The sequence below is a fragment of the Suricata suricatta genome, chromosome 13, assembly GCF_006229205.1.
Source record: "Suricata suricatta isolate VVHF042 chromosome 13, meerkat_22Aug2017_6uvM2_HiC, whole genome shotgun sequence".
Classification (NCBI taxonomy): Eukaryota; Metazoa; Chordata; class Mammalia; order Carnivora; family Herpestidae; genus Suricata; species Suricata suricatta.
The window spans coordinates 63,476-84,999 of record NC_043712.1 but is presented as its reverse complement, the minus strand read 5'-3'; the positions used below and the strand labels follow the sequence as shown (position 1 = coordinate 84,999).

Sequence of the window (21,524 nt, the reverse complement as noted above, 5' to 3'; positions counted from 1 at the left end):
AACCCCCACTGTGGCGAGGGTTCATTGCTGCACATGTGCACCCAATTCATGGTCCATCACGTACGCACGCATCTATTTGTCCACTTTTCCATCATGGCCACCGTCCATGCACATGTGTGTGTGTGCGCACCACATTCAGTCCCATGTCTGCCCATTCCTCTCTTCTCTGTTTATCACAAAGTCACCAGCATTTCTCATCCACTCATCAGCCCAGCTGTTGCATTAAGTCAACCAATATTTACATACTAACAGCATTCTAGGTGCTGGGAATTCATGGTAATGAGCAGAACAAACAAGGATCCCTGTCCTTAATAAGCTAAGTGAAGGCGGGAAGGTCATGTTGGGTTTCGGTGGGAGGCGATAATGATGAGGAGCAGGAAGGAGACCATCCCTGGAAGAGGCAACAAATAGAGCACAAGTGGAAGCACTTAAAAGCCAGCATGTTGGAGCAGGGAGGCCGGAAGGCAGCCAGATCTGGTTGAGTCAGGCTTCCTCCTCTGCCCTCATCCCTCCAGCCCGCAGTCTCTCCATCCAGCCTCCATTGTCCATCCTCCATCCCTCTCTCCATGCCTTCACTCAACACACATGTCCTGGGAGCTGGCTCTGCTCCGTTAGGGAGCGGGGCCCTGCCTGTGACACTGCCGTGTCGTGTGGGAGGAGGCAGGTGACACCTGGGAGCAGCTGGGGAAGGTCGGAGAGCCTTTCTGGAGGAAGAAAGGAGTCTTAGTTGAATCCTGAAGGGCGGATGAGAGCTCAGGTGAAGATAGAGGAACAAGCCTTCCTTGTGGAGAGAAGAGAAACCACAGTGGTCCAGAAGCGAGGGTGTCGGATGCAGAACAGCTGAAGACAGAGCTGAGTGGAAAAGCACAGAGGCCAGACGGCTGTTTTGTGTCCAGTGGAGAAGCCGTGATTCGCCCTCAGAGCACCGAGAAGCGCGGAGAGGTTGTAGGCAGCTGGGGGTCTGTGGCAACACAGGCAGACAGCACTTCGTAGGTGGTCAGGGTTTTCAGGAAAAGATGGACGCGATCTGATGTATGGAGGTTTGGGAGTGAAAGGCGTGGGGAGGAATTTTGGAGACAGAATCAATGGAACTTGATGAAAATTAGATGTGGAAGGGGAAGGAGATGCCAGGGACGACACCCAGAGTTTCTGCCTGATGGCCAGGGCCCCGCCTACCCGGGGTGGGTGAGTACAGACCCCGCAGAGCTGGAGCGGCTGGTGGACATCTCAAGGCCGGGTGGGTTCAGGGGCAGATGCTAGGGGTGGCGCTCAAGGTGGATACTCGACCCTGAGATACAGAAGGAAAGAGGCAGAGATGGGGCGTCCTGGAGCTGGGAGGAAATGTGTGTCTGTGTAGGGGGAGGCATGGCCACAGGAAGGGCAGCTCTGCTGGGTGTGGGGGCCAGAGTATGGCACTGGTGTGGTGAGGAGGAAAAGCATAGTAGGCCCTTGAAGGCAGAGAGAAGTGGGTAGGTGTGGCTGGGAGGTCCTTTCGGACCTAAGGCCCTGGGAATAGGAAAGTGGTGGTAAGAGGGAGGGGCAGAACCTAGAGGAGGGACACACGTCTGCCCCGTACAATGGTTCTATGGCTACTCCTCCTCGTCATCAACACTGTCCTCCTAGAGGTCTTCCGAGACCTGCCGGGTCATCATCTACTGCTGTGTCCTAGCACCTGTCAGCATCTGCAGGTCTCCTTTTGGGTGATGTCTCCACTGTTCTCTGGTGCCCTTGTTCACCACTGCACCCTCCTGTCTGGCATGTGCCCCACACAGCAGTGAGGCTTACCGTGCTGAAGGTGGACAGGGGACTGAAGGACAGGTGTGCACATGCAGCTCTGGGGGCGCAGACAAGCATGGACCAGCGTGGACCTAGAGAAGCTTCCTGGGCTCTCCAGAGAGGCCTGCTTTCCATAGGAGTGCTGGCGTTCAGCCTCCTCCTCTCTGAGCAGCCCCTCCACGCCACGTACAGCAGGTCTGTAAATCTGTACAGGGCACGGCTGTCCGCACGCAGAGGTAAACAAGTAGGTGTGGCTGTGCTCTCACAGAACTTTGTGGACACACATGGGGCCTGTGAACTGTAATTTGCTGGCCCCTGCCTTCCTACCCCTCTTCCTGAGACACCCTCTCAAGAGTCTGAGTCACCATCAATCACCTGGCTGCTGTCTCCCAACACAGAGATATTGAATAGAACTCATTTCTGGTGTAACACCTTCTTGCAGGGAGAGGCCAAGCATGTGCTCTGGTGCAGGGGGTTGGAGGGGCATCCCAGCTCGCTTGTGGGCCTTGGGTGATCTGTGCTTTGCCCCACAGACTCCGCCGCTTCTGCCATTACATCGTGACCATGCGATACTTTGAGATGGTCATTCTCGTGGTCATTGCCCTGAGCAGCATTGCCCTGGCGGCCGAGGATCCTGTGCGGACAGACTCACCCAGGAACAACGTGAGCGCCTCACTCAGGCTGTGGAGGGGCTGGGAGGTGCCAGGGTCCTGTCTGTTCTCTCTAGGGGTGTGGGGATAAAGGTCTGGGGTCACCTCTTGGCCCAGCCCCAAGCTATAGACAGGAACTGTGAGGACATGCCCGGGGCCAATGCTGCTGCCAATGGGGGTTCCTGCCATAACAGTGGCCCACAGGCCCCCTGGCCAACCGGTGTCTGCTCAGAGGCCTGGAGGAAAAATATGATCCCCCTGAAATAGTCTCGGCTCAAGCTTTCAGCCTAGTCTTTGATGATAATCTTCCTGTTGTTTCTAGGCTCTGAAATACATGGACTACATTTTCACAGGTGTCTTTACCTTTGAGATGGTGATAAAGGTGAGATATGTGGTGGCCCCAGGGCGTTGCTCATCCTCCCTGATGACTGGGACCCCACAGGGCCCCCGTAGCCTCCGACGCGGGCAGGTGGTGGGTGCGCCCTGCGTGTGCTCAGTGAGAAAGTGCACGCGCGGCTGTGTGCTGACGTGTGCTGTGGAGGGCAGAGGCCAGTTCGGGAGAGACTCACCACAACGTTAGCCCCGCTTTGGGAAAGCTCACCAGCATCATTCCCGTCTCCACCTCACTGCGAAGCGAGGGCTGCAGGCTTCCGTGAGTGTGCGGGCATGGGCCCAGCCTCACCCTCGGAATTGTCTCGTGACAGCAGAGGAGGGCCCATGACATCGGGCGGGGAAGCAGGGGAGCTTGGGGAGAGGGTGGAGGCCTCAACACCCAAACATCATGGTGAGTGAGTGCTGAAGACTTGTGTGAAAGAGCTCAAGGGGGTCCGGGGTGGCTCAATCAGTTAAGCGTCTGACCCCTGATTCCAGCTCAGGTCATGGTCTCATGGTCATCTCATGAAGACAGAGCCCCACGCCTTCATCCATCAGATTTTCTCTCCCTCTTCCTCTGCTCCTGCCCGGCTCGCTTGAGTGTGGGCATGTTGTCTCTTAATAAATAAATAAGATGAGAGAGCTCAAGGGTTTGATGTTAGATTAAGGACTGACCATTTCATTATGATTGTTTCTGTCTCTAGTATTGACAGGCACTGCTCCTTTCTTGGTGTCTGACAGGTGGCGGTGCATGTGTTTGCACAGGTGTGCATGCAACACAGTTGAATCCACACACGTGTGTGCAATCTTTGACTATAGTGCAGCTTCAGTTGTGCCAATGACTTGGTGACTTTCATGTGTGTGTGCATCTGTATATCACCTCTGCTTCTTCACTTTTTCTTGTAAACTTCTGGGGCGGGGGAAGCATTTTTTTTGGTCATCCCATTTTATAGACAGAGAAAACATAGGAAGGCTTAGAGGTATTAAGGTGCTTGCCGGAAATCACAGTTCTAGGAGTGGCAGAGCCAGGTCCCTGTGAACCCCACCAGCTCTTTCTCCTGCTGCAGAGCTGACCCTCTGAGAGTCTGGGCAGGGCATGAGCTCCCTGGGACTGTGTGTTCCTGCAGCCCAGTGATGGGGGGAGGGGTCTCATTTTCAGACCCCAAGTGGTTTGGGGACCCTGGCAAGATCTCAGCCGGTCATTACCAATGAGGGATATTTGGGTCAATGGCACTGAGGTTGAAAGGCCACTGAGGGCCTCAGAGGATGTGATCTGAGCAGCATCTTTTCCCCAAGAGCCCAATGACTCTGGGGCTTGGCCCTGGTTTTCCTTTTAAAATATTGTGTATCTAATATATGTTTCTCCTCTAAAGATGATTGATTTGGGACTGCTGCTGCACCCTGGGGCCTACTTCCGGGACCTATGGAATATTCTGGACTTCATCGTGGTCAGTGGGGCCTTGGTGGCCTTTGCCTTCTCGTAAGTACCTGGGTGCTATGTCTGCTCTGAGTCTGGCTGGGCTGCAGTCCGCAGAGCCGTAATCGGTATGGGAGTCAGGGAAGGTGGGGGCCCCATTGGCCTGCACGGGCCGTCTGTAGCTGCTGTCTACTTGGCGCTGGGCTGTGTGGGGTTGAGAGGGTTTCAAGGCCCACTTGGACCTGCCCCAGCTTGTGGTTCTGGAATTGTGTGGGCAGACCTCTGGGTTGTTTGGTGCCTGCCTGTCGGGCCCTTCAGAACAACGACCGGTCCTGACCTCAGCTGCCCCACTTGTTCAGCCAGAGCTGGGCCGCACTGGCGGGTGTCCTTCCCCGTCGGAGTGTTAGATCACTTTCTCTGGCTCCGTAGTGAGCAACGCTCAGCCCTGTTGTGGCTGGGCCTGGATTGGCTCAGACCCTGCATGGTGGTGGGCATAGGACAGGTGTGAGGGACTTGGGTGGAGCTATAGAGGAGATCCAGAGATCAGGAAGAGCCCCAGTGGATGCAGACACCGAGGGACGGTGTCTTCATCTTCTCTGAGCCCTTGGGGAGGGCCAGGCCTCCTCACTGACTCTCTTCTCTTTGTCTCCTTCTTGCTGGACTCTCGGTAGGAGCTTCATGGGGTAATGCCTTCCCTCTGCCCCATCCTGCCCCACATCATAGCACAACATGGCCCACTGTGGGCCAGTTCACCACCATGCCTCACCTCCGCTCATCCTCCTCCACTGTGCTGGGTGCATGCTGCCAGGAGCCATGTCCCCACGCCACGTGTTCCTGTGTCACCTCTAGGGGCTGGGCTGGGAACTGGGGCGGGGCTGGGGCTTGGTATAGCCAGTCCTTGGTGAGGAAGTGCCCTAAGTGAGTGCTGGAGGCTGGAGACAGGGCCCGGGAGGCAGTGAGGGCTCAGTGCGGAGCCGCTGTCACCATGGCTGCCAGGATGTTGGGCATCCTGAGATCCCTTCCCACGTCTCTTCTCCAGAAACGAGGCTTTCTCTCCTCTCTGTTGTCGACAGCCACCCTTCTGGGTGTCTTAACTGGCTTTCTTTGTATATAAATGTCAGTGAGGGGCTTGGGAGTGAAACAGAGGATGGGGTACAATCCAGCTCGCTGGCCTCAGAGCAAGACAAAGGCTCTGAGCTGGCACGAGAGAAACAGAACACCCCGAGGCTCGCCCCTGCAGAAAGCCCTCCCCCAGAAGACCAAAGCAGGTGTCCCTCCCTTCTGCCTCCCTCAGGTGTCCACCCACCCGCCCTGCCCCTTGTTCTCTCTGTACCGGCCTCAGCAGGGCTGCTGGAGGAATCTGGTTTGGGGTTGGGTGTCAGGAATGCTGGGGTATAGAAAGCCCTAACATGGTGGTCTGGAGGCTGAGTTTTCCCATCCGGCTGCTTGGTGTTTCAGAAGGAATTTGATCTGGTTCTGGACTCTAGGCCCTAGCTGGGTCTTGGGAGAGATATAGGGGGCTGGGGCTCTGCAGCTCTCCTTAACCCATAGACCCTGCCTGGGCCTCATAGCTCACTTACCCCAGAGCTTGACTGGAGTCCAGCGAAGATCACTGGCGGCCCTGCCCCCTCTCTTTGTGTGCAGGCTCCTTGGGAGCTTGGAGGGAAGTGGCCTCTGAGCAGGATGGAATAGGGCCCCCAACCCTGAGTCCTCAGCCACTGTTGAGGGTGGGCTGTGCTTCTAAGAATTGCCTCCTTAGGAAGTCTGTGAAGGCCACTTGGAAACCCCCCCCCACCACCATGCCAGACCTGGCTTTCGATTGGTAGGAGGGCCAGTCCTCAAAGTCTGTTGGTTCCTGGGCCCCTGGGAGCCTGAGGGAGCCGCCTGGGTCTGCTCTGGTCTCCTCTCTGATGGCTCCTGATCGGGGCTCACGGGTCTTGGATTTCCAAGGTTGCATCTGGTGCCTGGAAATTTCTTTTCCTGACTTCCTGTCTTACACCTCCTACTCCCCCAATCTTGGTTCTCTTGTCTGTTGCTCTTTTTGTCTCTCTGTGGCTCTTTCTCCCTCCCTCTCTCTCTCTGTTTTTTTCTCTTCCCTTTAGTATATCTTTGTCCACCCTTTGCATTGCATTGTCCCTTGCATCATCTCTGTATTCACCCAACGTTTTCTTTTTCTTACCCTCCTTCCCTCCTTCCCTCCCAGCATGCCTGTCATCCCCCTCCTCCTCTCCCCTTTCTGTTCGTTGTACATTATCTGGAGGACTCTGGGCAGCTGAGCAAGTGTAGGCAGGGAGATCTAGACATGTTCCTCCCTATCTTCCTCTACCAGGACTGAAGAGCGAGAGAAACCGGCCCTTCCGAAGGCTCTTGCATAAGTGGTGTAGGCTTCTGCGTGCAGTTGCCAGGCTGGGTCTGCAGCCCTGGGGCCGGCCCCCTGCTGTCCTCTTTAGTTCCATGGCTGCTCTTAGCTCCGTGGCCAGAGGCAGCGGGTTTGAGGCCGGTAGTAGGGCAGTGCTGGGGTAGACATGGCCGATGGGGGATGGGAGAATGGCGTCTTCCCTCCTGGAAACCCAGCCTTCCCTTCCACCAGGAACTGCCACCCCGTTCCTGGCCCTTGTCTGCTCAGATGAGGGCTTGGCTGTGCAGCCTGTGGGAGGAGATGCAGAGGCCTCGCCATTCCCAAGTGTGTGCCCTGGGGTCTAAGACAAGATGTCAGGGGAGCCTAACCCAGACCCCAGTAGGCTTTGTGGAATCTGAGCATGAGTGTGCATCCTGCCTGTCTGCATGTGTGGCTTCTCCCTTCTAGAGGATCCAAAGGGAAAGACATCAACACCATCAAGTCCCTAAGAGTCCTGCGCGTCCTGCGGCCCCTCAAGACCATAAAACGACTGCCTAAGCTCAAGGTGAGAGTGTGGACTTGGGGCTTGAGGAGTGTGCAGGGCTATGTATATATGTGGGGGAGTGTGCATGTACATGTGAGTGTAGGCCTATATGTACATGTATGGGTATTGTGCACATATGTACATGTAGTTATGCTTGTGCGTGCACACACATGGTGCATAGATCTGAGTGCATGTGTGTGTTGTGTGTACAAGGTGGCATTGCATGTGGGTATGCACACATGTGTGTGGTATGCATGTGTGTGCTGTGTATGCAGTGTGCATGACTGTGTGAGTGCGCGTGTGTACATGTCACTAACCCCGTGTGGCTGTGGCTTCCTCTGTGGGGCGGGATGAGAAAGCTGAGGGAAGACCCCTACTGGGCCGCTGTGCAAACGGCTCAGGCCCCCTCAGCCCCGTGGTCCTCCCCCAAGGAACATTTAGTCTCAGTTGTGTTCTGGAAGACTCTTCTTCCTCAACCCGGCAGAACCCACAGTATAGAGAAGTGAAGGGTGCAGGGGCCATGCAGGGAGGTGGGGGCTCCTGAGAAATGTCTATGGGGCTGGGCCCTGAGGATGGGCGTGGCTGATGTTCTGGATAAAGGAAAGAGTACGGACCCTAAACACTTGGAGAGTTGTGTTAAAATATGATAGTTACTGAGCTTGTTTCTCACTGTGAAGAATGCTTTGGATGCTTAAACTCATTTAATCCCACAGAACTGTGTAGTACGGTATTGTGAGCAGCATGCAGACAGAGCCTTGTGGGCATTGAAGCGGTGTGGGGGTTGCAGGAGAGGGTTTGCTCATGAAGGGGTAGGCTGGGGGATGCTTGAAGGCAGCCAGAGTCCCTCTGCGTCATGCAGGGACTTGGACCTGGGCCGGCAGGTCAGGGGGTCATGGACACCATGCAGGTGGATCGTGGCTGCATTTACTGAGGCAGCTGCTGGTGTCTAGACTGTTACAGACAGTGTCTTGGGAGATGGTTGTGGGTCTTCGTTTTTGCACAGCCAGAGCAGCATTGGGGGGCGTCTCCTCAGCTCTGAGACACGGGGACCGGGGCCAGGGCCGGCAGTACTGGGCACTCAGGGCAAGCTGAGCTTCCAGGTGGGGAAGAATCTGATAAGAAGCCCAGGTGATGGTGGTGACAGACGACAGAGTCACCTCTGGTCCATTTCAAAACAAGCCAGAAGTCCCTGTCTTGGAGCTGGCCACAGCATTGTTGCCTTTGTGCCCCATATTGGTTCCCACCAGTGGGCAGGGGCAAAGTGTGATCCACTGGCAGGCCAGGTGCAGGAGCAGGGTCTGGCCATATCCCTGTCCACACTCTTTTCCTTCTGTGTCAGCCTCTCTTGATGCAGGTTGGCCTGGGCTCCAGGTCGCCCTCATTTATATAGCCTGACCCAGACTTCTAGCACCAGGTTCCTATCAGCATCCAGCCCCTCTGCCCACAGCAGCTCTTCTAGCACCTCCTGCCCGCTCCTCACGTCCTGGGAGAGGCAGTGGCCGGGCAGCTTCCTGTGTTAAGCCAGCAGGCAGCAGGCCCCTCCCTGATTATGGCCTTGAGGGTCCTCAGATCCTGGGAGGCCCAGAGGTTCTGAGCTGAGCTCTCTTCCCCTCCAGGCTGTGTTTGACTGTGTGGTGAACTCCCTGAAGAACGTCCTCAACATCCTGGTTGTCTATATGCTCTTCATGTTCATATTTGCTGTCATTGCGGTGCAGCTCTTCAAAGGGAAGTTTTTCTACTGCACGGATGAGTCCAAGGGGCTGGAGAGGGACTGCCGGTAAGCTCAGGCAGGGCTGGGAGTGGGGAGCCCCGTGAGGGCTCTGGAAGGAGCCTGCCTGGGGCCCAACAGAGAGCTGGGGGTGTGCCTCTGTCCCCACGCCACACTGGGACTCCTGGCTCATTTCTCTCCACAGAATCGGGGACCAGCCACTTCCGAGGGACATGCTCTTCCTGCTCATAGACATCAGGGAACACATAGTGGGCGAGGGAGGGGGGTCACTGGGGTGTCGCTGGAGGGCTTTGCGAGTCTTGGAGCTCTAGGCTAGACTCTAAGATCAGAAGAGGCTGCCCTATGTCTGGAGCTGCTTTCACCATCACTATGAGGCCTCAGGCCTTTCTGGACCTGGCCCCCCTCCAGAGCAAACAGGAGAGATGCCCTCAGGGGGAAACTAGAGGAAATGGAGGTGGGGGCCAGGGTGGGTGCTGAGCAGGGCAGAGTGGGCGGCTCCTTCTCCAGTCGCAGGCGATGGCCCAGCTGCCTCTGTTCATGGAATGTTCTCTCGCGTGAACGCACCCCCATGTCCTTACCCATTCTGCCACTGATGGGCATGGGGGGTGTTTCCAGTCTGAGGTTCTTGTGAGCAGTGCTGCCATGATTGTCCCAGTGTCCGTCTGCCAGGAAGCACACTCATGCAGGTCCAGGAGGTGTGCACACCTGGGAGTGAGGCTGCAGGGTCGTGCACTGTGTTTATGTTCAGCCTCTGCAGGTGGTGCCAAATACGTGTGAAAAATGGCACTCCCGCCACACGGCTGAGAGCTCCAGTCCTGCACACCATGGGAACACTTGGTGTTTTCCACCTTCGGTCCTGTAGCCTTTCTGATGTTGGGCTGGTGGCATTTCCTTTTGGTTTAATTTGCACTGGGTGCCTCCACAGGTGACTGAGCACTAGGGTATCCCTGGGAAGGGTCTATGCAAACTTTTGCCTGTTTTCCCATATGGCGTGTCTTTCACTTTCTGATTGATTTGTAAGAATTTTGTAAAGTCCTGGAAAGGTATCATGGCCAGATCTATGGATTATGTATTTTAATAAACAAGGTCTTAGGGACACCTGGGTGGCTCAGTTAGTTAAGTGTCTAACATGATTTTGGCTCAGGTCATGATCTCGTGGTTTGTGGGGTCAAGCCCCATGTTGGGCTCTATGTTGACAGTGCAGAGCCTGCTTAAGGTCCTCTCCCTCTCTCTCTCTGCCCCTGCCTCGCTCACACATGTGTGCGTGCACGTGCTCTCTCTCTCAAAAGGAATAAACATTTAAAAAATAAAAAGTCTTGATTGTAATACAGTCCAGTTATCCCTCTTACGTTTAGTTCTCTTTGTATCCTCTTCAGAAAATCTACACAAGGGTCAGGGAAATGTCCTGTAATGTTTTCCTCTAAAAGTTTTAGTTTTGCTTTTCACATTGAGATCTGTGATCTATCTGGAGTTTTTTATGTGTTAAATGAGGTGTGGATAAAAACACATTTTTCTGTAGATGGATATCCAGTTGACCCAGCACCATTTTTCTCAAAAGACCATCGTTTCCCCACTCAGTGATATCCTTTGTTTTTATTGAGACTCTTATGAATCATCCATTGAAAGTGTACAATTCAGTGACTTTTAGTATATTCACAGATTCACAATTTGCAACCTTTGCCATAGTCTATTTTTAGAGCATTTTCATAAGTTAAAAAAAGCAACACAAAAAAACCCCATATGCTCTTTATTACCCCCTGGCATCCCATCCCCAACCCTAAGTAACCAGGAGTCTATTTTTTGATTCTTTAGATTTCCCTGTTCTGAAGATTTCATGTAAATGAAATCATAGATATGTGGTCTTTAGTGTCTTTCCTTTACCATCATGTTTTTGAAGTCACCCGTGCTGTGGCGTGTGTCAGAACACTATTTCCTTTTGTGGTTGGATATTCTTCTTTCTGCAGATATGCCACATTTTACTTACACATTCATCTGCTGATGGACATTTGGGTTTTTCCATCTTTTGGCCATTATGATTAACGCTGTTGTGAACATGTGTACAAAGTTTTTGTGTGGACAGATGTTTTATTTATTTATTTAATGTTTATTTATTTTTGAGAGAGAGAGAGTGAGCGAGCGAGTGAGCGAGCAGGCTAGGAGCAGAAAGAGAGGGAGATAGAGAATTCGAAGAAGGCTCCAGGCTCTGAGCAGTTAGCACAGAGCCCAACACAGGGCTCAAACCCATGGACAGTGAGATCATGGCCGGAGCTGAAGTTGGGCACTTAACCAACCGAGCCACCCAGGCGCCCCTCATTTCTTTTGAGTATATACCTAGCAGTGGAGTTGATGGGGCAGATGGTAAATCTGTTTACCACAGGGGCTGACAGACTTCCAATGTGGGTAACCCACTTTATATTCTTACCAGCAGTCTGGGAGAGTTCTGATTTCTCCACATCCTTGCCAGCACTTGTTATTTTCCTTTTTAGAAATTTAATTATAGCCATCCTAGTGGGTATAAGTGATATCTCATTGTGGTTCTCATTTGCATTTCCCTGATGACTCATGATGTTGAACATCTTTTCATGTGCTTATTGGCCATTTGTTTATCTCCTTTGGAGAAATGTCTATTCAGATCTTTTATCCATTTTTAATTGGGTTATTTGTCTTTTTGGTAATTGATTATGATAGTTCTCTATATATTCTACATTCAAGTCTTGTCAGAGAGAGGATTTTCAAATATTTGGTCCCATTCTGAGTGTTGATGATGTCTTTGAAGCACAAAAGCTTTGCATTTTGATGAGGTCCAGTTTATCTACTTCTTTTTTTTTCTTGCTCCCGATTTTGTTATCATACCTAGCAATCCCTTCCCAAATCCTAGGCTCCCTTGTGTTTTCTTCTAACAGTTTTCTAGTGTTAGCTCTTACCTTTAGGTCTTTGATCCATTTTGAGTTGGATTTTGGACATGGAATGAGGTAGGGGTCCAGCTTCCTTCTTTTGCGAGTGGATACCCAGTTGTCCCTGCACCGTCTGTTGAAAAGACTGTTGTCCTTCCGTTGGATGAGCAGCCCTTTCAAAAATCAGTTGACCATAGACAAATGGTCTCATTTGGATTTTTTGTCTTTAACCTGTAACCTCCTCTGTGTTCTCATTTCCAGGGGTCAGTATTTGGATTATGAGAAGGAGGAAGTGGAAGCTCAACCACGGCAGTGGAAGAAATATGATTTTCACTATGACAACGTGCTCTGGGCTCTGCTGACACTGTTCACAGTATCCACGGGAGAAGGGTGGCCCATGTGAGTGTTCATATGGTTCATTGTGTTTGATCAGGCTAGAGCCGAGGGGCAACTCGGACAGGGAGGTCCATACTTTGCATCTGCTTGTGTTTTAGTCACTCAGCAAATATTCCATAGGCTCTTGTATCTACCAGGTAAGACATGGCTCTGCTTTTCAGGAGTGGAGCAGCCTGGAAAGAGCAGGAGATTAAGCCAAAGCACACAGCATGGTGATTTCCTAAAAGTCTTTTTTGAGTGACTAAAGGTCAGAGGGAGAATGGGGACTATTCAGCATCTCCCTGTGCTACTCCTCCGGCCTCAGTTAAGGGTGGACCAGGGTGTGTGTGTTCAGGGCCACACTGGGTGACAGGGAGGACCCCTGCTCAGAAGGTAGGATCAATGCTCTGACAGGTAACCCAGGGCTCTCTAAAGGCAGGTGAAGCTGGGTATGAGCCAGTCAGCTGGGAGTGAGCCAGGCAGGGCAGAACTCTTCGGCCTTCACTTCTCCTGGGGTTGGGACCTCAGGCACCTAGAGGCCCCCCTGGTGGCCCTCCAGCAGTCCTGAGTACAAGCCCTATGAGTAAGGTGGCCCACTTCCAGGAGATTATAGTCCTGGGAAGGGGGTGGGCTTTGGCCTGCCATGTTGAACCTCCCTTCCTCTTGCCATTTTGTGGCTCACATGTGGAAGCCTCACCTATGATACAGGTCTTGACTTCCACATGGCTCTGTACTCAGGGGTCCCCCTGACTCTTGGTGTTTGCTCTTGTCACAGGGTCCTGAAACACTCTGTGGATGCCACCTATGAGGAGCAGGGCCCAAGCCCTGGGTACCGCATGGAGCTATCCATCTTCTATGTGGTCTACTTTGTGGTCTTCCCCTTCTTCTTTGTCAATATCTTTGTGGCCTTGATTATCATCACCTTCCAGGAGCAAGGGGACAAGGTGATGTCTGAATGCAGCCTGGAGAAGAACGAGGTGGGTGGCTCGCTCTTCTGCCCCATGTGCACATGTGCAGTGGGTGCTCTGCTGGGCTCACTTGAGGGGCAGCATGGGCAGGACCACTGGAGGCCGGCACGGGGCAGAGAGAGGCTGAGTGTGAATGGTCAGGGCTGCCTGTGAGGATGGATGAGACAGGCATGGGTGCAGTGGGCGCTACAGCGTGGGGTTCTTCACAAACACATTCTCAGTGCTCCTTTCTTCCCACGCAGAGGGCTTGCATCGACTTTGCCATCAGCGCCAAACCCTTGACACGGTACATGCCCCAGGACAAGCAGTCGTTCCAGTACAAGACATGGACATTTGTGGTCTCTCCGCCCTTTGAGTACTTCATTATGGCCATGATTGCCCTCAACACAGTGGTGCTGATGATGAAGGTGTGCGGGCCCAGTACAGGGCCAGTGGGTGCCAGCTGGGTGTGAGAGAACCGTAGATGCAGCTGCCCATGTCCTGGTTGGCATGGGATGCCTATGGACGCCCAGGTCCCCAGGTTGCCTGTGGGCTGAGACAGTGAGAATGTGCTAGAAGACAGGGGAAGAGCAGAATGGGGTGTCCATGTGCTGGGCAGGTGTGCACTTCTCTCTGCATGCAGTGCTCTGACAGGTCAGGGTGATCCCTGGGGGCGTGTCTTGAGGCAGCTGAACCTGTGGCTAATGGCACTCATTCCCCATGCAGTTCTATGATGCACCCTATGAATACGAGCTAATGTTGAAATGCCTGAACATTGTGTTCACATCCATGTTCTCCATGGAATGCGTGCTGAAGATCATCGCCTTTGGGGTGCTGGTAGGTGCCTTGACTCCCTCTTGGCCTCTTGGTGGTCTTCATTCTGGCTCCCTGTATGTAAGGAGACCTGCAGAGACTTACAGTGTGGAGCTGGGACTCTCCCAAGCCTCCAGAGCATATGTGACCTTGCAGGGGCCCCGAGGAAGGGGCGGCTCTGATGCTCTCTGCTCTGCCCTCAGCCCAGTTCCTGGAGACAGGTGGGGCCGGATTCCTCCTCTCTGGACTCACAGCTCTCAGTCTGCACCTGCCCACGCCCACAGGTGTTTATTTACCGGCTGTGGTGTCCCACCTGGGGTGGCTCATCTGTCCCTTTGCCCCTTTCTTGATTAGGGGCCACTTCCTGCAACTCCTTGCCTGGCAGAACCCTCATCAGCCACTAGCAGTAACTGCTCTTTTTTCTCTCTAGAACTATTTCAGAGATGCCTGGAATGTCTTTGACTTTGTCACTGTGTTGGGAAGTATTACTGATATTTTAGTAACAGAGATTGCGGTAAGTAGTGTTCCCTGTCCTTCCTCCAGGGCCCCAGCGTGGTTTCCTTCTAGGTGGTGCTCCCTCACTGTGCCTCCAGGTCCTAAGTGTTAGCACCTCCTCTCTTGCTAGAGTTCCCCAGGGGCCCCTGGAAAGAAGGAGGATCCTCTCCAGAGGTGGGGTGGGGGATTGGGGACTGTCTTGGCAAATGCTTTTTGTTGGATAAGAAAGTGGTTCCCAAAAGGTCTTCCAGTTTGGTGGCCTAAGAGTCACCTGGGAGCTCCGTGGTAACAACTGACCAGGAAGACAAGAGTCTTTTAAATCTGTGTGTGTCTAACAAATCGAACAACTTGGCACCAAAATTACATAAACTAAAATCAACAAGAATATAGTATATTTAAAAATACCAGGTTTGTTTTACATGTTTGTGTATGTGTATAAATAAAACAGGACAATCTCATTCATATCAAACATGCATGGATTATATGTAAAAACTGACTAAGTGCTAGAATATAAACTTGTCTCAACAAATTTCAGAGAATCTGAATCATAAAGCAATATTATTTGAGTTAGAATTCTTTATGTTAGAATTAAATGGCAGAAAGTCTCATCTCTGTCTGATGCTGAACTCTGTAGGAAAATCCCCTGAGATGGGGGCTCGTACAAGTCATCCCTTAGGCAAAACCACCAGAGAGCAGCTTGGGGAAGTGGATGGGTAAGAGAAGGAGGACCAGAAATATTGCATCTGGTGCCAAGTATCAGGGGCGAATTTGGTTCCTCCCTCACGGGGGCTGGGAGACAAAGGTGGTCATGCTTCAGAGCTTCCTGTGTACTTATTAGTGCTCAGCTGAGGGCTACAGCCGAAGGCGTCAACTGTCAGACACCTCTAGCTCTTCTGCGTGCGCCCCGTGTGCAGGCAAAGCAGGCTCTGGCACCTGCTGGGGGTGCAGGAACGTCCGATTCCAGTGTAACAGTGCCACACTGTGCCCGCTCAGTGGTGACAGGTGTCTGCTGTGCCACCCTGGCCCTGCACACATCTCACACTGCGTTTACTTCACTCATTCCTCAGGATGGTGCTGGTTACCATCTCTGGGAGGAGAGGGCTGGTAACCAGCTAGAGCAGATCTAAGTTGATGTTCATTAACTCATTCTTCCTCTGACCCTTTTCGGTTCCCGTGAATGGTGGCCTTATGCTGCTCTGGCTGCTGGCCTGAGGAGGTGGCCCACACAGTTATCCACTGTGGCCTAAGACCCTGCTTGCCATACTTGTGCTTCAGCTATCCCAGTAGTCCGGTCAGAGTTAAGACTGGTCATAGAAGCACCTAAAAAGGCCCCAGCGAACCCCCTGATTTCCGGATAGACTTCTACCTGCCCCTGTGTACTGGTAGCTCTGCCCTTCTCAATAACCAGCATATGGGACTCCTGGGAGGCTCAGTAGGTTAAGTGTCTGACTCTTGATTTCTGTTCAGGTCATGATCTCATGGTTGTGAGATCAATCCCTGAGTTGGGCTCAGTGTAGAATGTGGAGCCTGGTTGGCCCCCTCCCCTGTTCATTCTCTCTCTCCCTCTCAAAAAAAAAAAAACTTAAAAAAAAAAAGGAATGAACTGTATCAAACACCCTGGCCAGTATGGAAACTGTACTCTGCCTGCTGATCTTAAGGCATGAGGAGCCCAAGTGACAGGGGGCCACCATGACTTTGGTGTTCCATAATGGAAGTTTTCCCTACCCCTTGAGCCAGGACTTGTAGATTTGCCATACCTAAACTTGGGGAGAGGATGAGCCCAAGGTCTGCCCTCAGTACCTGGAGTGATACTGAGAGGGGCCACCCTGACTTCTACCCCTTGCTTCCTGGGTCTGCATTTTACCAGTGGGGCACCCACTGCCATTTCTTGGCTATCAATTCATCTTAAAGGACAGCATCCCAACCCCATGAGGTACAGCACCAAGCCAGCATTTAATCTGTGCCTTTACAAGTCTTTTTCAACCTTTTATTAGGTTGACACCTCCTGAATGAGGTTGAGTATGATATGCCAGTGGATCCTGAGTCATGTATTCCTTTGTGCCTCCTGTGCTTACTCTGAGCTGATGTTATGTGGAATCCCGTGTGGATGAATCTCTGATACTGGTGCAGGCCAAGGTATTCTGTCAGGGAACACAAACCCATACCCAGGGTATGAGTGACTCAGTTGAGATAAATCAATGCCATTTCCAGGTGAAAGGATTCCCACGTAAGCAACTTAGTACCAAGTGGCTGGTTGACAGCCTAAAGCGTGGTACACTGTGAAGGTTATAGCAGGCTGGATGCTCAGCAGTGACCGTGGCTGGATCAGCTTTGCTGAGAAGGAGCCCGGCTGTTTGGCTCAGGCACAGCCTTCATCTCAGCCACCGTGGTCACTTCATTCATGGATCTACCAGATGAACACTGAGGCTGGTGAGGATGGAGGTTGGCTGTTCCCTGTTGGGTGCACCATCTCAGGGCCTGGTTTCTAGTGCCCCTCCAGCCGTGAATGCTTTGTGGTGGACCTGGTTGTATAGCACAAGGACCCACATGTCACACCTCTTCCCCAGGTCCATCCAGCCTTTCCCCAAACTTTGTTCCCTCTGGAATCCTGACCAGGCTTTAGCCGGAGATCCTGTAGTCCATACCACAGGCAACTTCTTTCTCCATAGGCACCGTGGCTGAGTAGGTACCCAGGGTGCCGTCTAGAGCTCCGCTTCACCACTGTCCTTCAGGTTGTCTCTGTGTGGGGCACTGAGGCTGCATCAATTTATCAAGCCAACTGCTTCATAAATCAGGTTGGAGTTTTTTTGTCCTGGCTTTAGTGATCATCTCATGATACACTGGGGTAGGGGTGAGCTCAGGAAGACAGAGGTGCAGCAAAGGTGAGAGGTCTGAGACACTGGGCCACCTGTCGTACGACTGTGCCCTCTAGACGTGCTTGGATTTGGCCCTGGATATAGCACTTCTGTCATATGCTGGATTGATGGCAGGCCTGTAACATACACTCATAAGGAGAAGCTTTGGTACCATAGACACAGTTGTTTCATGGTCAGGTGCAGTCTCTACCAGAGCCCAGTAGCTAGGAGTGTCCCCGTCTTTGGTAATGTCTTCAGCAGATGACATGGCCTTGTTCCAGAATCCTAGGTCTCTGCATTGGCTTTTCTATGTAGGCTTTCCAGGGACTCCACACAGTGTCTTTATCTACCACAGATACCCCAGCACCGTGGAATCTGTTGCATTTTATGGCCCAAGGTATAGGGCTCCTGGTACCGCAGCATGGATCTGCTAGAGACCCCTCCCTTGCTCTGAAATCTCTCAAACCCGGTACTTTGTGTCACCTGATAAATAGGTCACAGCAGTATCTCCTTAGTGGCAAATGCTATCTCTAAAACCCAAGGAAGCCTATGAGAAGAAGTAGGAAGTATGAGGTGTGATAACTGATTTGCCTTTTATCTTGGGATCCATGTCCTAACGTGGCTCATACTACTGATTACAGTGGTCTTATACATTAGGTTTCTACCTAAAATATGAGGAAAGATCATTCCAATCCTAAACAAATTCTTCCAGTGATTTGAAAAAGAGTGAACATTCTCTAACTATCTGTATGAGACTAATACAATCTTGATACTACAAATTTTTGAGTATAATAAGGGAAGATCATAATCCACACTCATTAATGTAGATACAGACACATCAGAAAGTCTAATGTACGATAACAGATCAAAGGAGGGGCGCCTGGGTGGCTCAGTCAGTTAAGCCTCCGACTTCGGTTCAGGTCAGATCTCACATTCATGGCTTCAAGCCCCGCGTCGGGCTCTATGCTGACAGCTAGCTTGGAGCCTGGAGTCTGCTTCCAGGTCTATGTCTCCTTCTCTCTCTGCCCTTCCCCCTCTCATGCTCTGTCTCTCTTTGTATCAAAAATAAAATAAAACATTAAAAAAATTAAAAAAAAACAGATCAAAGGACACTACTAATGTGTTTCTGTCTTGGGTACAGTAAAAATCAAATTATACTCATGGTAGAAATTGTTGGTAATCTAGGAATTATTGACTTGATGAAGAGACTTTACCAAAAATTCCATACACAAGCATCATATAATGGTTAAATTTTGAAAGAATTCCCTTTAAAATCAGAGAAGGGCAGTGATACCTGTAAGCACTACTTCTTTTCAACATTGAACATCAGGTCCTGGTCAGTTAAATGAATTGAATGTCAGCTCCACGAAGACAGGTTTTTGCCTCTTTGGTTCACTGCTATATTCCAGGACTTAGAATAGTGTCTGACACCTTAGGTATTCAGTATATACTTGTTGAATGAATAAGACAAAAAATTAATTATTAGAACAGGAATAGGCAAAAGTATCATTATTCACAGGTAACACTATTATCTTTGGATGAAATCTGGAAAAATATAACACTGATAGAGAGTGTTTAGCATGGTTGCTGAGTAGATTACCTGAGTGAGTAGTTGACTGAATGCCTTTAGAGCATCAGCAATCCTGGCGGTAAACCTAACAATATACATACACAAGATCTATGTTTTGAAAAGTGCTAAACCTCAGTGAAAGACAGTAAAGAAGACTTAAATGAATGGTGTTCTATTGCACATTAAATAATAAGTAGTGTCAATTTCAGAGATAATTTTGTCCAAATTGATCTGTAGTAGGTTCATATGATTTCAATTAAAATACCAGTGATTTTTTTGGGTTTGTTTTGGAAATTGACAAGTTGCTTTTAAAACTCATCAGAGAGAGCAAAGGTGTCCAAACACTCAAGATATATAAGATGCAGATGGTGCTGCTGGGGTGGTAGGGCAGGGGTGCAGTTCCACTGATGATAAGACTTATTATAAAGCTACATTAAGAATATGGTGCTGGCGTGGGGCTAATAAATAAGCCAATGGACAGAATCAGGAGCCTAGATTCAAAATCACTTGTGTATGAAAACTTGCTATGTGGCCGTGTTACCTAATCGGGAGACGAGTCAACAACTGATGCAGGTATAGTGATGATCAGTATCAGGAAAACCGGAAATTGGATCTTCACACCATTTACAAAGAAAAATGTATTTCAAGTGGATGGAAATACTTAAATATAAGACAGAAAACTTTAAAACTCTTAGAAGAAAATATAGGAGATTATCTTTAAGACCTTGGGATAGGGACTGATCTGATCGCTTAAGCAAAATATATGAAGCCATAACTGAAAAAAAATTTCTATGAAATAAAGAGTTTCTGTTTATCAAAAGAAGAAAGGACAGTCCATGAACAGGGAGGGGATGTTTGCATCACATTCCTTCATTTATCTATTATAAATAGTTATACACTGCCTGTCATGTGCTAAGAAGAATTCTAAGTGCTGGGACAAAAGATAAAAACCTCTGCTCTCTCTTCTGGAGTTTCGTTCTAGTGAGACAGACACAGGTGTTAGATCATGATAGTCACTGGGAGAAGGCAAAGCAGAGAAGGGGTATGAGACATGGCAGGAGTGGGCATGGTTCCGGGCTTTGATGGCTCTGTGCCCAGACAAGATGTCACTGAGATGATGACTTCCAATTCAGATGTCTGGGTTTGTGAGGAAGCTGAGCAGGGCGCATTGGGGAGCAACACCAAGCCCTGCACCCACCCTGTGCCTGCACTTGCAAGGGAGGACGTGGGCGCACTGCCACAGGAACAGTGTGAGCAAGCGGTGAAGCAGTGTGGACAGAGGAGATGGGGGCAGGGAAGGCCTTGCAGTTGAAGTAAATTTTGGTTTATGTTATGAGTGAGATAGGAGGATTTGGAGGGTTTTGTGAAGAGGAGTGACATGATTTGGCTTTTCAGACCAGACCTTTGGCTGCTCTGTTGAGCATCCAGTGCAGGGCACAGGCAGAAGCAGCTAGACAGTTTAGGGTTGTCTTAGTTTGGGTTACCCGAGATGAACCCCAAGACAGGAATTCAGTGCAAGTCGTTTATTTGGGAGGCAATTCTCAGGAATTCCAGGGGAGTGATGGAGTGGGCCAGAGAACGGAGGCAGCCGATACAAGGTGTTATGAAGTCACTTAACATTGTGGGTCCTAACAGGGAGCTCCGAGCCTCAGTTACCCCATCAAGTGGCAAGTGACTGGGATCTTTTTCACATATGCTGTCTGCCACTGGTTGAAGGCTGCTGGCAAGAGGGGGCAGATTCTCAGGAGAAAAAGATGTCGATGCTGATGATTGGGTATTGGGCCTGTGGGGGTGAGTGCCACTGAGCACCACTGCAGAGAGCCTGATAGAGGGACTGGGGGGTTGGGCTAAGGTGAGAGACTGTCATTTGGGATGTATTTTCCAGAAGAACTGTAGATGGACCAGATGTGGGTGTGAAAGTTGAGGCAAGAATGACATCAAAGTCTGAGCACTTAGAAAATGGATTGTCATTAATGAGAATGGAAAATAATGTTAGTGGAGCAGGTTTGTTGTGGATAGTCAGGATGCAGTTTGTGCATGTTCAATATGAGTTGCCTGTTGGCCTTCTCAAAGGAATTGTCTCAGCAGGTAGTTGGACAAATGGGCTGGAGTTTGGAGGAGAGAGTCATGTCAGAATCATAAGATTGGGAATCATGAGCGTATAAGATGGTATCAGATCCATGAGACTGAATGAGGTCAATAAAGGAGAGAAAAGAATGCCCTACTGAGTTCTATGATGTGCCAACATTTAGTGACAAAGTCATGGCTGGAGGACAGAGAGGTTTTTCAAACCACTAGCAAAGGTTAGTGTCCAGAATTTGCAAGGCTCTTCTGTGAATCAATAAGAAAAACAAAAGTGATCAAGTTGAAAAGTGAGCTGAAGGTATTTTAATAAGAAACAGAAATGATCAGGGGTGCCTGGGTGGCTTAGTCAGTTAAGTGTCCGTCTTTGGCTCAGGTCTTGATCTTGTGGTTTGGGAGTTCAAGCCCTGCGTTGGGCCCTGTGCTGACAGCTCAGAGCCTGGAGCCTGCTTTGAATTCTGTGTCTCCCTCTCTCTCTGCCACTTCCCCACTTAAGCTCTGTCTCTCCTCTCCTCTCCTCTCTTCTCTCCTCTGCTCTCTCTCTTTCAAAAATAATTAAGCATTAAAAATATTTTTTAAAATTATTATGATGCTTTTAATTATACTTTTTAAAAACTCTAAATATTTTCAGGTATTAATGTTACCACACTATTTATTTTTTTTTTTT

At 50.5% G+C, this 21,524-nt stretch overlaps 1 protein-coding gene across 1 annotated transcript in view; it reads left to right on the top strand.

Moving 5' to 3' along the window:
• CACNA1B (calcium voltage-gated channel subunit alpha1 B) overlaps positions 1-21,524 on the top strand; it is a gene marked incomplete at its 5' end in the record, with an annotated part of 197,213 nt that overhangs the window by 128,073 nt on the left and 47,616 nt on the right. The window contains 10 exons of the mRNA XM_029920961.1: positions 2,310-2,439; positions 2,749-2,808; positions 4,172-4,278; positions 7,022-7,118; positions 8,714-8,874; positions 11,982-12,119; positions 12,871-13,072; positions 13,306-13,470; positions 13,769-13,879; positions 14,286-14,369. Of these exons, the coding sequence (XP_029776821.1) occupies positions 2,310-2,439; positions 2,749-2,808; positions 4,172-4,278; positions 7,022-7,118; positions 8,714-8,874; positions 11,982-12,119; positions 12,871-13,072; positions 13,306-13,470; positions 13,769-13,879; positions 14,286-14,369 (1,255 nt within the window). The remainder of the gene's footprint in view (positions 1-2,309; positions 2,440-2,748; positions 2,809-4,171; positions 4,279-7,021; positions 7,119-8,713; positions 8,875-11,981; positions 12,120-12,870; positions 13,073-13,305; positions 13,471-13,768; positions 13,880-14,285; positions 14,370-21,524) is intronic.